The sequence below is a fragment of the Thermobia domestica genome, chromosome 6 (assembly GCF_964235325.1).
Source record: "Thermobia domestica chromosome 6, izTheDome1.hap1.1, whole genome shotgun sequence".
NCBI lineage: Eukaryota > Metazoa > Arthropoda > Insecta > Zygentoma > Lepismatidae > Thermobia > Thermobia domestica.
The window spans coordinates 146,814,828-146,831,111 of NC_137459.1; the positions used below are offsets into that span (position 1 = coordinate 146,814,828).

Sequence of the window (16,284 nt, forward strand, 5' to 3'; positions counted from 1 at the left end):
AGAAACGCGATTTTTTAAAAGCTAAAATTTAGGAAATTAAAGATAATAGTAAAAATAAAAACATTCGGGACATGAATAAAGCGAACAACCAGTTTAAAGAAGGCTATCAACCTCGTGCTTATAATAAAGAAAGCTGATGGAACAGTTCTCACTGAAACAGATAGCATTTTAAATAGATGGAAAGATTTCTTTGACGATTTGCTGAACACGCTGCCAAAAACTAATGCGGGAAGAAAGGGAGATACACACCACAAAACCGTATATTCCAGAACCCAACCAAATAGAAGTAGAAATCTCTATAAAGAAATTAAAGAAATACAAATCTCCGGGTGTAAACGAAATTCCGGCTGAGTTAATTTTAGCTGGAGGCGAAAAATTGTGGAACAAGATACACAAACTCATTTTGCTTATCTACAACAAGGAAGAATTGCCACAAGAATGGAAAGAATCAATCATTGGTCCAATTCACAAGAAATGCGACAAAACTGTCTATAATAATTAATATAGGCATTTCTCTTCTGTCAACATCCTATAAAATTCTTTTAAACATTCTATTAGCAAGATTGACCCGATACGCAGATGAAATTATTGGAGATTATTAGTGCGGATTTAGACGAAATCGATCAACTATCGACCAAATATTTACCATTCGCCAAATACTCGAAAAGAGGCGGGAATACAGTAGCCCGATACATCAACTACTTATTGATTTTAGAAAGGCTTACGACTCGTTTAGGAGGAAAACATTGTACAACCTTCTTACAGAATTTGGAATACCGAAAAAGCAAATTAGAGCATGTTTAAATGAATGCCAAAGTAAAGTCCGGGCAGGAAAACTTTTGGTCACGAGCTTTGACGTCCAGAATGGCCTGAAACAAGGAGATGCGTTGTCGACACTATTATTCAACTTTGTGCTTGAATACGCTATAAAGAAAATCAAAGATAGCAACCAGGACCTAGAGCTGAACGGTGTTCAGCAGGTTATGCGTACGCTGATGATGTAAATTTAATAGGGGATGATAGGAGAACAATAGAAAGAAATGCAGAGATCTTATTAAACGCTTGCAGGGACACGGGTTTAGAAGTAAATGCAGAGAAAACTAAATACATGAAAGTGCGTCGGGACCGTAATACGGCAAATTAGGGATGAGTTAAAATATTAAATAATACTTTTGATAAAGTGGATAGTTTCAAATATTTAGGATCGATATTAACAGACGAAAATCATATTCACGATGAAATTAAATATCGACTACAAACAGGGAGTTCGTGTTATTATTCAGTTCAAAATCTCTTGTCGTCGCGAATTCTGTCGAGGAATTTGAAGCTTAAAATATATAAAACGATAATCATACCTGTTGTTCTGTATGGTTTCGAAACATGGTCGCTTACTCTGAGGGAAGAGCATAGATGAAAGTATTTGAGAACAAGATGCTCAGACGAATAGTCGGACCCAAAAGGAACGGGAATGGGGAATGGCGGAAACTTCATAACGAGGAACTGCATAAATTATACGGCTTACCAAACATTGTTAGATGCATCAAGTCTTGGAGGCTTAGGTGGGCAGGACATATAGCCAGGATGGAAGAAAGTAGGAACGCTCTCAAAATGTTAGCGGTAAAACGAAATGAAATGAAATGAAATTTTGAGTTTTACGTCCCACGCTTATGCTGATTAGGCTAAAGGAGACGGTGATAATGAGTAATGAATGAAATGGTGGAATGAAGAAAGTGGGAGGAAACGGGAGAACCCCGAGAAAACCCACGCACACGGTGTTTGTCCACCAGCGGTAAAACGATTCGGAAAAGGACCATAAGGAAGACCTAGGCGCAGATGGGAAGACAATAGTAAGATGGATCTCGCAAACATAGGAATACAAAGCAGAAACTGGATCCAGTTGGCTAAGGATAGAAGTCAGTGGAGAGCTTTTGTGAACGCGGCATTGAACCTCCGGGTTCCATAGGCTATAGAGTTAGTTAGCTTACGAAGCATGAGTAGATGTATAGGCTGATACTACAAATAGATTAAATGCGCATTTACTGAATAAGATGGGTTCTAGTGACATTGGATAGCCTATATACTCTTCGTGTGCTAGGGCCTAGGGGAGAGAAGGAGATAAGATTTCATATCAGGTTACGTCACGCACAGTCGCATGCCTTCATTTTCATTAAAAATGGAAAAGCCAAGAGAAATAAATTTCATCTCACTTTCCTGTGTGACTGTCGGACACAAATCATCACACTTATCTGCAAAAAGCACTTTTCAAATCGGATTATTGGGAGAGCCTTCAGTTCTAATGTTGGGGGGGGGACATGTCTCCCCATTTCCCCGGAATTTATGCCAATACCTACAGCTGAGACAAGTTTCCAGCATGAGAAGAGGGTTATATCCTCCTCTGGCAATTCTGTGCCCACCTGAAGTGAAATTAATACATATTGATGAGAGTACTAAAGACACTACAGCACGATGTTCAGTTTGAAATACTACAGAATACGATTCTTTTTTTAAAAAAAAATGGAAAAGCCAAGAGAAATCAATTTCATCTTGCATTGCTTTGTGGCAGTCGGACACAAATCATCACACTTATCCCAAAAAAAAAAAAAAACACTTTTTAAGTCAGATTATTGGGGGGACAGTCCCCCCAGGTCCGGGGCTCCTCCGTGGCTAAGCGGTTAGCATACGCGCCTTTGGTGCGGGAGACCCGAGTTCGATTCCCGGCGGGAGCCCATGTGGTTCGGATTCCACGTTAATCAGTAGATCCACGTCTCATATAGCCTCGCTGCTGAAAGAGACGTTAAACTCAATCAACAAATAACAAATTCCCCCCAGGTCCAAGATTTGGGAGACATGTCCCACTCGTCCCCCGGGATTTGCGCCAGTGGTCAGGGCCACAAATTTCCTGTTACAAACATTAATAGAACAAACGTATTTGAAACATACATTCAAAATTAGTTAACCATCAAATACAACAGACAAGAAATATGTAAATATGACGTCAGAATAATCTTATTCATCTCAAGCATTTTGCTTTATCATAGGTGATTTTCTACCAGAAGTTTTGGATAAAAATATTTTTAGAAGGAGTATCTTGGTCCAGTTGTATGTTCAGAGCCTCTAACTTCCAAATGTACTCATAGATCTATAGGTTCACACCTTCTAAGTTATAACGAAGCACGGTTTGTTAACACAATTATGTAATTTTCTTTACACGTATATGACAATGTTCTAATAATGATTATTTTTGGACATATTTTATCCATCAAAGAGGACAAGATGGACTCCCAAATTTGCAGATGTAAGTACCTGAGTGTTAAACAATAATTACCATTTCTTTTGGCCATTAAAAAACCTGAGGAGAGACACTCCTACCAAACTTTGAGAAGAGTTCAACATAGTACCTGTGTCATTTGAAAGAGAATAGACACATCTACCTCTTCACAGGACTATATGCCAAATAAAACCTCATTATAGAGAATAAATTAGGAAAATTATGTCCCAAATTTGGATTTTTTGGTTTCTCTTACTCATTCAAGGAAACGATATGGACCACTAAAACTTTTCGACGTGCATACATTGGTCTTGTATATTCTTACTATTTTTTGGCAATTTCCAAAACTTAAGAGGATATTCTTTGATCCCCTCTCGAAATTTAATGGGTGTCCCAAAGCCTATATAAAATGAAGGGGTGCGCCAATGCACTCCTTCCAAAAAATATTTTTGAAATTAGGTACTGCTTGGTCTGAGTCAAGACTTTTTTTTTCTTTTGGCTAAATCTCTGACACCAACAGATCTTAATACCCCTGCATTCATGGAAACTACAAGATCAGTATTGTTCATTATAGTAGTATATAGGAAATAAATAACTCTAATAATTAGTCGTGTAATTACGGGACACAATTCCATACACACACTTTATTCTGCTAGCACTGAAGATAATTAAAACTGAAAATTTAGAAAATAATAATTGAATTGGCGAACGGAATAAAGAAGAATATTACAAAATATAGAAGAACCACGTTAGCAATTTTTGCATTACAAAATATCCGAACACATTAAGATTTTAATATTTTGCGAAATAAAAAGTCTTACCATACGTCACAAATATTCCATATATATATATATATATATATATATATATATATATATATATATATATATATATATATATATATATATATATATATATATATATTGTAAGCAACGACATTTCCGATTATCAGTGTGGTTCTTCGTTTTCCAACTATAAGGTATTGTGAAATGTAGACCTTTTCGTTACACCAACTCAGTTGAATTGAATGAATAAAGAAGATTGAAGAAAACACCAAGATTAAACAAATTCAAAAATAAACAAATAATAATAATAATAATAATAATAATAATAATAATAATAATAATAAAACTAAAAATAATGAAGTTGGAAAATATTTGGAAGGTATAAACGACGAGCAAATATTGACTTAAAATTTGAATTGACTTGGCACTGACCATTATTCAAAGAAAAGCTTTCATTTATGACTATTAATTCTGCGGATTTTAAAAATTATATAAGAAGTTACTTACCCCAACGTTGAATCCACGGATGGGTATTCCTATTCCCTGTACGTATGAGCTCTGCACAGAAAAGAAAACGTGGAACTAGTTTGATTTCAGAAGTATCACGACACACACATTAATTTGTTTATTTATAGTTACTAATTAATATTATTCTTTTCCTTAGCAACCCTTAATCTTAAGCTCGATACTTGGTTAATCCTCTTTCTCATATCCCAAGACAATATATTTGGAGTATTTTACAGAAATGTTAGTCAAATTCTTAGGGCTACGGAAACATACTTTCTCGAATTTGCCTCTGAATTATTTTCCCCAAAGTCGACATCTTGCAAAATTATTTTGTCGCATGTGAGAATGTGGATTTACCTACTACTAGTAGTAAAAAAATCTGAATCTAAATGAGTTGATTTTCGCATTTCATTGAAGGCAATATTTTCCTACCAGCCCACTAGACCACCGAGGTAGAAGTTAAACAAGTAAATGATAGATAAATATTCTTTAAATAGAAAGCTAGAGTTGTCAAAATTAGTGCCTTAAGACCAGCGATTGAAATGTTTTGTTCGGATTCTAAAGAAGATATGTTGTCCCTCTCTGGCTCCCTCGTCACCATATTAATTAGCTCCGTTCAAGTGAATAACAAGTGATGTGATGTGATTGGAAGACAACATCAAAAAGTCAAAAGTCATTAGAATATCCCATAGAAACGCGCACTTAGGAGTCAGAATAGAACAAAGAGAACTTGAAGAGATTGACAATTTCAAATATCTGGGAAGTATTTTGACGAGAGACTTTTACTGCACCAAAGAGATCATGTCAATATTGTCATAGCCAAACAAGCATTCAACAAGAAAAGATCACTCTTAACAAGCAGCCTTAATATTGGACGAGGAAGAAATTGGTCAAGTGCTATGGAAAATTGGACTGTTTAATTCAGAGACTTGGACATTATGGAAGTTAGAGAAGAAACTTTAGCGAGCTTCGAAATGTAGAGTTGGAGGAAAATGGAGAAGATAAAATGGACAGAAAGAGCAACAAACGAAGATGTTTTAAAACGGATAGGAAAGAAGAGGACACTTCTAGTCAATATCCTTTGTAGGAAGGGATTTGACACATCCTGCAAAGAAATTATCTTCCTCATACCGCCATAGAACGAAAAATGGAAGGAAATCGAGGGGTAGAAAGAAGAAGAACACAATTGATCGATAGTTTCAAAATAAAAGAAAGAAAAAAATAGAAGAAAATATCGGAATATAAAAGAGGAAGCTGAAGATCGAGAAACGTGGAAGAAACATTTCCATACTTAAATCTAAATTTTTAAAAATAATAATAGACCCTCATTAGTCCCAGGAGCTGCCGAAAGGCAGAATACTTAATAATAATAATAATAATAATAATAATAATAATAATAATAATAATAATAATAATAATAATAATAATAATAATAATAATAATAATAATAATAATAATGAATGAATAACAATTATATAATCTGTGACACACAAATCCCTTATATACCAGATAACATGATGTTACGACTACCAGTTCAAGTATAACCTTCCAAGTAAGAAAGAAAAGCTTTCACTACCTCAATCTATTTCATTATCCATATTTAATTTTTGGGTTTCGGTTTTACAATAACACCAGGAAATCACTTTTTTAAATATTTGGGCCGTATCCTCTTTTAAATATTCCTCCGGGTGATACACCTTGAATCCTTTCAAACGGATACTGTATACATATCTGTGACATAAGAATTCTCTAAATATTAAAGTTCACACATTTGTGTCCAACTGAACTCCCTCGTGGCTATATGGTTAGAGGAAAGCGCCTTTGGCACTGAAGACCCCGATCAATTCTCGGTGAGAGCTCATGGTTCGGATCTCACGTTAAGCTGTAGATCCGCGATCTTAATTGGCTCGATACTGAACGGGACGCTAAACTGCAAATAAACTGACCAATCAACTTCATGCTCAGCTGTTTAAGAGAACAATTCAGTAATTCTAAAACATCCCCTTCTTCCAAATCAGGATAGAATTTTTAAAATTAAGTAAATGATACACATTTTCGGGTAGTATTGTTTCTATATTAACAATCTAAGAAAGGGTCCGGGTTTAAACCCTTTCCCTGAACAAGATGTTATGAAAAAATAAACATCCTGAAGCGAAATTACATTGGAAGCTTGTTCCCTTGAAAAAAAATGTTCACGCTCTACTGTACAGTGTGTGTGGCAGGTACTTGAGAACATATAAGTGACAGAGTACTCTGTATATCATAACTACAACTCCTTTCTTTTGAAGATAAACATAGAAGAACCTAGGCTAACCTAGGTAATAAAGGAGCATGCTGTCACCTTTTCTTGGCTGCAAACCACTCCGATTAAAAGATATTTACATTCCTGATATTCGCCCGGTTATCTTCAAACTTCGGAGAGAACTGAGGCTGTTATTGATGAAGTAACTACTGTTTTCCATACAAAATGACATTGTCGGTGCTTGAATAATATCAGCACACCGGAGTTCGTTCGTTTTTCCAAGCTGCCATCAATGAGGTTCCTGGAAAGACTATGTTGGCACCGGAAGGCTTTAGACTACCGAAGCCACCATTCAAAGTGTTGGTCATCAGAATCTTCATCACAAGTCATACGTGTTACGGAGAAGATAGTTTTATCCGAGAGAACCAGGGCGAACACACTAACCAGAGGAAAGCGCCCCATCCTGAACAAGTTAAAACATCCGGAGAAGCCCGGAGTTCTTTAATTGTCTCCAATGAGAAAAACTTTGTCCAATACCAGAAACTGGACCACAGAAACGATTGGTGACTGTGTGCAAGCCACAAGGAGGTTCTGACCACCCTGCTAACAAGTTTCAAGCTTCACTGATGGTTGTCGAGTTGTGGACAATAAAGACAGCGTGATTTCTTCAAATTACTTTCGCCAAGATACCGAAGTCAACGCCGTTGCTTACACTGAGGTGTTGACGACGGCTCTGAACCCCTGGATTACTGTTGTAGAGTGTGGAAGGCCTGTGTTTTTCAGCAGGACTCCGCTTCATCCCATAGAGCCCATACCACCCAAGAATGACTTGCCAACAATTTTCGTGACTATGCAATTCACAGCATAAGTCCCCATCTCCTCAGGTGTTAACCCAATAAACAATCGCATGTGGGGCGTGGTTGACATGGGCTCCAATAACCACTCACAGATCTCAGGGTAGCTATTTTGGAGACAATAGGAAGCATCCCCAAGACCTATCTTATTCGGTTCCTATTTCAACCCGTATGCGGTTTCTGTTTTAACAAATTGTAGAAGCTGTTATTGCAGCTGACGATGGTTTTACTGAATTATGTCATCCATTGTGGATGTGACCACTTGTACAGCACGTCAAAAAGTAATAAATACTTTCTGTAAAGTGTACGTTCCTTATTTCTTGCAGACGTGACTGTTCTCAAATACTTGCCGAACCCTGTATAGATAGTATATAGATAGATATTCTTACCATTCCTGAGAAACTTGCAAACCCTGGAACCTGCATGGGATTCTGAAACGAGAAAAATATCATGCGATTCTAGACATGATTCAGAACTTAAGGATGTTGAGCATCTGAAAACCTTTGTTAGGAATTTACTTTATTCTTCACTTTAAAATGAGTTGAAATTTTAATATTTTGATGTTGCAAGTTTTTCAATGCTATTTAAGTATATTTTGCTTTGAGAAAATTGACCATTTTAATAATAATTAATCAAATGTGATTAAAGTGATGTTAAATTTATATACGTTTAACGAAACTTTAATTTGTCAAAGCAAGGCCATTTAACTGGACTCTAGGAAAATACGAGTTAGGACAAACCACTCAAATACATGTTTATTTTAAGGTAAATAAAATACCTAAATCAACTGGCTACAAAACGCGCAAGCACTCAAGACTGATACACTTAAATAGAGTACGGTAACAGTAATTAGTGTCAAGTAATTTAGGAAATGGTAGCTATAACAATTGTAATACTACATGGATAAGATAACTGTACTGGCTCCAAACATGATTACCTGGACTTAGCACAAACCAAATATAACTTCTACAGGTTTATCAAAACAAATATATTGAAACATATTGCAGTAAGGGAAGATAGTTTGATCAACATTAAGAATAACATATTTTAATAATCTCGGAAATTTTTGGTAGCAATGTAATAATATAAATGATATCAAGAAGGCATACATCACAACGTGTCCAAAACAATTGTTACATTATTAATCAATTGTGTCAAGATATGCATTGAATTATATTTTAGTGAATGCATAATCTTAATGTATCATTTGATTTCTAATTCATTAATGTTCACCAGTACACTTATTCGTACTTGAGCGAATAAATTTCTTGACCTACACATTTGTGTATCACGAATATTTTATCAGATATATATATATATATATATATATATATATATATATATATATATATATATATATATATATATATATATATATATATATATGATACTTACCAGCATAGGATAGTTTGCATCAAGCCCCTGCGGAAGGAATGTAGTAGCCTGATAGAGAAAAAAAACTTAGGTAAGCTCAGACAAAACTCAAGAGTTCAGGAGAAGGATAAAGTAAATATAGGAAATTGATATATAGTAAAGTATTTGGGACCTGATAGCTATAAAAAAAATCTTGCACTATCAAGATTGAATAATTAGCCTCCATGAAAACTCCAGATATAATACAACTGACGTCATGGGAATCAAATACAGTATATAACATTTAGGGGTCCACCAACATAATATAAAGCATATATTGAAATATATTATAATGAGTAATATTACAAAATACATTCAAAAATGTGTTCACAAGATGTGTTACATTCAAATGCGTCAATTTACTATCCTGAATAAACCATAAGTCCATAATTTGATTTTCAATTTATTAATGGTTCAAATGAAACATGTCTCCACCAATATCTTTCTTAATTGTACGCACATTTATGCATGTGAAATGTTTATACTTACGAATCCTGGGTTGTTCATTTGTGACCACGGTGGAAAGGGCATGGCGGCCTGAAAAGTTGGTTAAGGTAAAATAATTTAGGATCTGATAGCTATAATAATCATACATCATTATCACAATAGAACAATAGCGACAATCCCTAATATAACGGAACGAACTTAGCAAAGATGAATATAAGGTTTGGAAATATGCTAAGATAAATATACAGCATATGAGAACATGAATTACAAAATATACGAAGTCCACTTTTTCCCCATTTTCTGCTATTTTTATTCGTCGGTATCTTTGTTCCAATGGCCATTCGCTTACGTAATATTACATTCTAAGTCCAACCAAAAGCTTTATTTTAAATACAAAGTAATTTCAGCTGAATAGAATAGCATACCAATTGTAAAGTTTATCTGTTCTTCCTTAAAAGAAAGTACTCCAATGGACTTGGGACGTTTTGCAATTTAGATTCTCATAAATTGAAATGCATTATAGTAACATAAGGTAGTTTAATCATGCCTCTGAGCTCCATATATTGATAGTCTCAGCATTACTTCTTATTACCATAGTCATAAAATAAACAATATATACCCATCAAAATATGTACCCATCAAAACGAGTGTTAGCCCTATATCTTAATTCAAATGTGTCAAGTTATAGGGAAGGTTATTCGTTTTATATATGAGCTACTTGAAAACACTGCTGCTACCTAGTACTTGCGCTAGAAATCTGAAACCAGTCTCGTTATCACTGTGCTGTCGCGGCTTGTACGCACGGAAATGTCATGTTGGTGATAGTGAAATGCCGCTGACAGTAAAGGTTATTGCGAAGTGTACAATATAGCTCTTTTCCAAGCACATCTTCTGTATCACCGAATAACGAAACAGTGTCAGGAAAATTTTTAACCCTCGGAGTGACAACAACTAAATTTATCATGACCAATCACTCACAAATAACGCCCATGTAGAAACATTCCACAACAAAAGGGCCTCTTGGCAGTTATCTGCAAAACTGGCGCCTGAGGTACTTTATGCAATTCATCTACTGGTAAACTAAGAGTCTCAAACTGACGTGGCCCAGAGGTAGGCTTTCTGTCATTTTCAACAAACCAGATGACATTTTGCTGATCACTGACTTCCCTTCCGCTGGTATAGTGTCTAGCACGCGTGTCCTTATTGCACGTAGTCCCGATTCAATCCCCAATGGGAGAGTCTTTAGAAATTTGAACTCATTATTGTGGTTCGGATTACACCTTAAACTATAAGTCCATGTATCATATGACATTGATGTTGAATAGGACGCTGAACTCCAACTTCAACGTAAACTTTCTTAAATTGTATTAAATACAACTGAATAGATGAAGTAATGGGATACGATTGTCACGTTGAATGAGATCTACATTTATCTGATGGTATTGATATCAGTTGGTAGCTTTCGTTCCTTGATACTTCTCAGAAGGGACGTACCGAGTTTTACAACCAGTGGAGTTAAAGTTTCTCACAGGGAATAGTGATTGTCACTGGATACGATTACGAGGGCAAGTTGGAAGTAAGTAAGGTTGACAAAACATTAAGGTGAATGATACCTACTTTTCGCAATCCATTATGACTCTACTCTATGGAAATATGTGCCTCGTATTTACGAAGCCAACAAGAACAAAATCTACATAGATAATACGTTCATTCATCTTCTCAGGTTTTATTATGACATTATAAACCAAACGGGAAATCTGTGTTATACCACAGCATGGCATTCTTGTCAAAAGTTTTGATGCAAGCCTACTTGATTTCTGCACATTCGAACTGTTAAAACGACACTTACAACATCACCGCCATTGCTTGTAGAAAAACTGTAGAGAGGAATAGAATGGAATGTTTATTTCTATATCCCAACTTATATTTTTGCAGCATAAATTGCAATATCACGTCATGATCCAAAATACAGGTGGTCGGACGGAATGCAACAGTTAGTAGCGACACTATTTTTCACAGAGTTAGTACACTTTGAAAACCGGTCGGATATAAACCAAACAACCTTCTGTACATTGAGCTGTACTTTCATGAATATTTAATTTTAGTATAGCATATGCGGAGCTCCCCAACGTCCCGGTTTAGCCAGGATAGTCCCATATTTACATTATCTGTCCCACTGTCCCAAAGGAACTCTTCAGAAATTCGAATGCCCTTATTTCCATCCAAAACATAAGTTATTATGATTCAAGCAATATTTAGAGAATACCGCTGTTATTAATCATCCACACTCAGTTGATAAGAGTAATGTACTCTCTGCACTCGACGAGATTGTACTCTCTGCACCTCTGCAATGTGTATTAGATTTCTACTACAAAAGGGCAAGCAACTATGATTCTGGCATGAAAACTTTGATGGGTGTTGGCATATCATATAATTCTGATATTTGAGTAAGGAGGAAGCGCATAACTATGATGCTGTACATATACTGTACTGAGCACATATACTGTAAATTATTATAGGGTGCTCCGGATTCTTAGTCTGGAAGTACCAATTGTTCTCTCAAACCTGCCTTCACGCTAACGACATATGTTAACACTAAGTAGAAGGCAGTGAGCCAGCGTACACTATTATCCTGATTGTGAACTATTGGGAACTAATGTGACTGACATACTAATGTGTCTTGCAATCATAATAAGGATTATGAGTATCTAAATATTTTCCCCTAGATTTATGCTGCCCGTTAAGTCTTAAATAGTTTCAAGATTTTATATTAGCGTTACTCACAAACGGATGCATTTTTGTTTTATAATAAGGTTGGGAGCCATAGTCATATCAAAAACGCGTAATTTACTTTCCAACTTATTAATATGATTTAAAGTACATATATACATATATACACTTACATGTTCTGGATAATTCACCAGTTCAAACGCTTGTGGAAGCTGAAACAAAAATACTCATTAGTCTCACATGGAGCTTAAAAGCAAGTAAAGTAGTATGGTATCTATAATGAATTGGTTTGTATAAGGTGACTTCAAAAATTATAACTATAACAAGTCTTATCAGGTAGGATAATTATGGAGACTCCAGATATAACTCAACGGACTTAGCATGGACTAGACATAACATTTAGATGTCTGGCAATAAAAATATAGAGTACAGATTCAAATATATTCTAATTAGATAAGACAGTTCAATCAATTGCCTGAGTATTCATACGCAAGCTTCAACCTAGAGCTCCCTTATCGTTAAACGGTTAATGTAAACGGTTTTGGCTTGGAGAGCTGAGTTCGAATCCCAGCAATAGCTCATATGGTCCGGACTTGTAAGTCCACGCCTCGTACGACCTCGTTGTAAAAGGGGAAGCTAAAACTCAAATAAAAAAGCGAGCCTCAACCATTCTATTTAACCGCCTTTGTGTATCCATCTGTCCATCTTATCCTATGTCTGTAAAATTTTCCTAAAATGTAAATGATTTTAATAAAAATCTGGTATATGGCTTCCGAAATAACGCTTTGTTTTGTGTTGCAATCCATCAAGAATAATGAGGTAAAAAAGGGATAAAAAATCCATCCCGTGTTACAAGTTTGCATAATTACTGTACTTAATGTTTTTTTGTAAACTACGTCAAAAGTTTCGATTTTCATAAAAACATATTGTATATCTTGTTTACATCGAAATTGTCGCCAGCGGTTACAGATGAAATAGATTAAAGATAAAAGGTAAAAGGGAGTTAGTCCTAGTGTAAACACTGAAAGCATTGGCATTGATCGAAGATGTCCATGTGGTTCGAAGTCCCTGCAGGCCAAAATATTGAAAATAATTGCTGGTAAGTATAAAGGATGTTTTCTAAATATTCTGCCTCAAACACACGTAAATCGTATGAGAATAAAAAAAACTGCTGGAGAAATTTTGAGGATATGCATTTGCAAATCATTACTAGAAAATATTTGTGGCCGTTCCCTCGTGACGATAAGGAAGATAACGTCAAATTGAATGTGGAGAAATGTATAAAGATTGATTCTTTTCCCCTTCAGTAACGGTTCACAAAGAGTTTACACACCGAGTTTCATCTCTCTAACTTCACGGACTTGTGAGATTATATTTTCTCAACAAAAATATTCATCCCCTTTCCCCTTTAGGATACATATTATAATCAAAGTGACAGGATAAAAAATCAGTTGTAGATATTTAAAAAATATTTGAAAAGTTTCAGATATATATATATATATATATATATATATATATATATATATATATATATATATATATATATATATATATATATATATATATATATATATATATATATATATATATATATATATATATATATATATATATATATATATATATATATATATATTTGTACTGACATGGCACAATGTCAGTTCTTTACACGCAAAGAATAAGCTCTCTTGAACATACTTGAAAGACTTATTGAAATCCTTCTCCTCCCATCTTAGAACATGCATAAAAAATTTGAATAGTCTACGATATAGTAGGGGTTACATATTAACTATGTTCTAATTTCACATCAAAATATTTAACGGCGTGGATTGGTATACAGGCAAACAAATTTTCGTCTTTATATATAAGATGTATTCCTATGCACTTACTCTTCGAATGTATAGCAGTTCTACTTGTGGAACGTCCATTGGATCCTGAAACAAGAATAAAGATACTTAGTTTAAGACCAGTTTCAGAAATAAGTAGAAACATGTAGTCTATGCTGTATGTGTATACCAGACTAACTGAAGTGTCCGTTTTTCATACGGGAACAATAGATTTATGTAAAATATTTAGGAAATATCTTTGGGCTCTCTTCTCCCGTTACGATGAGTTTAAAATTGAAAAGGGATTATAAAAAGCCAACTCGGCGGAAGTGTTAATTATCTTCAAACATTAATTTCAAACAGTCCCTAACAGCACAATCACGTAGCAAGCATATGCCTACATGTTCCCTCAGTTACATAGGAATGTGTCCAGTATATGCCTTATGCATCTCTGAGAGATAAATCACATGGATGGCAAGTGATAATCACAGTCTATGTCCGCCCCTAGGCACATGCCTGACATGTACCTGGGGAACGTGCCTAGTATGTTCTAGTTATGTTCCCCATGTCGTAAGCGTCAATGAACTACAAAATTACTCCCCCAAAATATGTTAAATCGCCTATATACGTAATGTGATAACATTAAGGTGAGTCTAAAAACACTTTAAACAAGTTGAAAACAATATACAGCTACCCTAGGGTGGGCGCGAACCACCAACGTTTGGATTACTAGACTCTTGCTTTACCGACTTTTTTAACCACTTCTCAGGACTACTAGACACGACAGGGACACGAACACAGAAACATCGAGGACAGTTAAAATTCCACCCTTGCTCTTCAGAGGGACTCGAACCCCCAATGGGCCTCACCTCACGATCATCAGCCTAACACCTCAGACCGTTCGGCTACACCCACCGGCGACTCGGCCACGGAGACGATGAAGACAATGTCGTTTGTAAAGGGATAAATTGTTGAGGTCGTTTGAATTTGGCTAATCAGAATACTCCTTTAACCGCGTATATTCGACGATAACCGTTTGGGATCAGATAAAATCTAATCGCCATGTAATTTTATAACAAAATGACACGTGTCTATTTACTTTATTTCTTAATTCTTCCATATTCACTTTCAAATGATCGGCGACAGTTGCCATCTAATAAAGTTGATGCGTTTGATGCTTCTAGTACACAATCGCTTGGAAAAAGAAGGAACAAATGCATCAAATGTGGGAGATGAATTTAGAGCACCTAAATATAGCAAACCTAGTACATCTTGTGCTGCTAGGGTATCTGAAACAGTATGTACCTATAGGACGTACCTAGAACATATCATGTATATGTCCCAAGTGACGACATAAAAATGACAGAGTGCGAAACTGGGCCAGGTATATAAATGCTATGTTTGTGGTACATAATTGCAAATATCAATTAAGTGTAACAAGTACCTAAAACTGTATGTAGCTGAAGTACATACTTAGCACATGAATATCATATGTGCCAAGTGTAGGGTACCTAAAAAGTAGCTGGGATACCTAAATAGCACATGCCTAGCGGTAATGTTAGGGATGCAAACGTTACTCTTAGTAAAACAGGAAACTAAACTGCTTTCCCCCGTTAGGATGCGCATTTCAATGTAAGAATAATAATTTAAAAAATAGTCGATCCAAGTGCTACTTGCAAAAAATAATTTTAAACGGTTCAATCATTTTCCTATTTTTGTTTTTTATGAAGACGAAAGTGGACGTTAAAATACCATAGAAATTAACCGTTGTTTCCTGGCAGATTTTTTGTAAAGGTTAAAACACTTGTCCAGTTATTGTCAATGAGGAACTTATGTACCGAGTTTCATCTCCTTAACACGTGGGACTCCTGAGATACATATTTTGGCATTAATTCAAAGCCCTCTTCCTTCCCTTAGGACATGACTTTTAATTGAGGTAAGCACGTGATAATAATCCAACTCTAAATAGGTACTAATTATGTTGCAAAAAATGGTTAAAATAATTAAACTAATGCAAAATTATTAAAGAATTTGACGTAATAATTCTAACAATGTTCTGATAGGATAATTTTGATGACTCGAGACATAGCTCTATAACTTCAACACGAACCCATATACCATTCATAAATTTGCTAAGATAAACAGGGTTTATATTCATATGTATTATAGAAAAGGAAATTCAGCCAAGTCTCTGAGTTATACATTTTAATAA

General features: G+C 35.3%; 1 protein-coding gene across 6 annotated transcripts in view; it reads right to left on the reverse strand.

Moving 5' to 3' along the window:
- The window catches only part of LOC145688250 (uncharacterized), a 212,835-nt gene that overhangs the window by 72,913 nt on the left and 123,638 nt on the right, over positions 1 to 16,284 (reverse strand). For all 6 annotated transcript variants that reach the window (XM_081762198.1, XM_081762199.1, XM_081762201.1 and 3 more), the window contains exons 12-17: positions 14,136 to 14,180; positions 12,420 to 12,458; positions 9,559 to 9,606; positions 9,052 to 9,099; positions 8,046 to 8,087; positions 4,561 to 4,611 (exon numbers count right to left, since the gene is read on the reverse strand). In XM_081762198.1, coding sequence (XP_081618324.1) covers positions 4,561 to 4,611; positions 8,046 to 8,087; positions 9,052 to 9,099; positions 9,559 to 9,606; positions 12,420 to 12,458; positions 14,136 to 14,180 — 273 coding nt within the window. The remainder of the gene's footprint in view (positions 1 to 4,560; positions 4,612 to 8,045; positions 8,088 to 9,051; positions 9,100 to 9,558; positions 9,607 to 12,419; positions 12,459 to 14,135; positions 14,181 to 16,284) is intronic.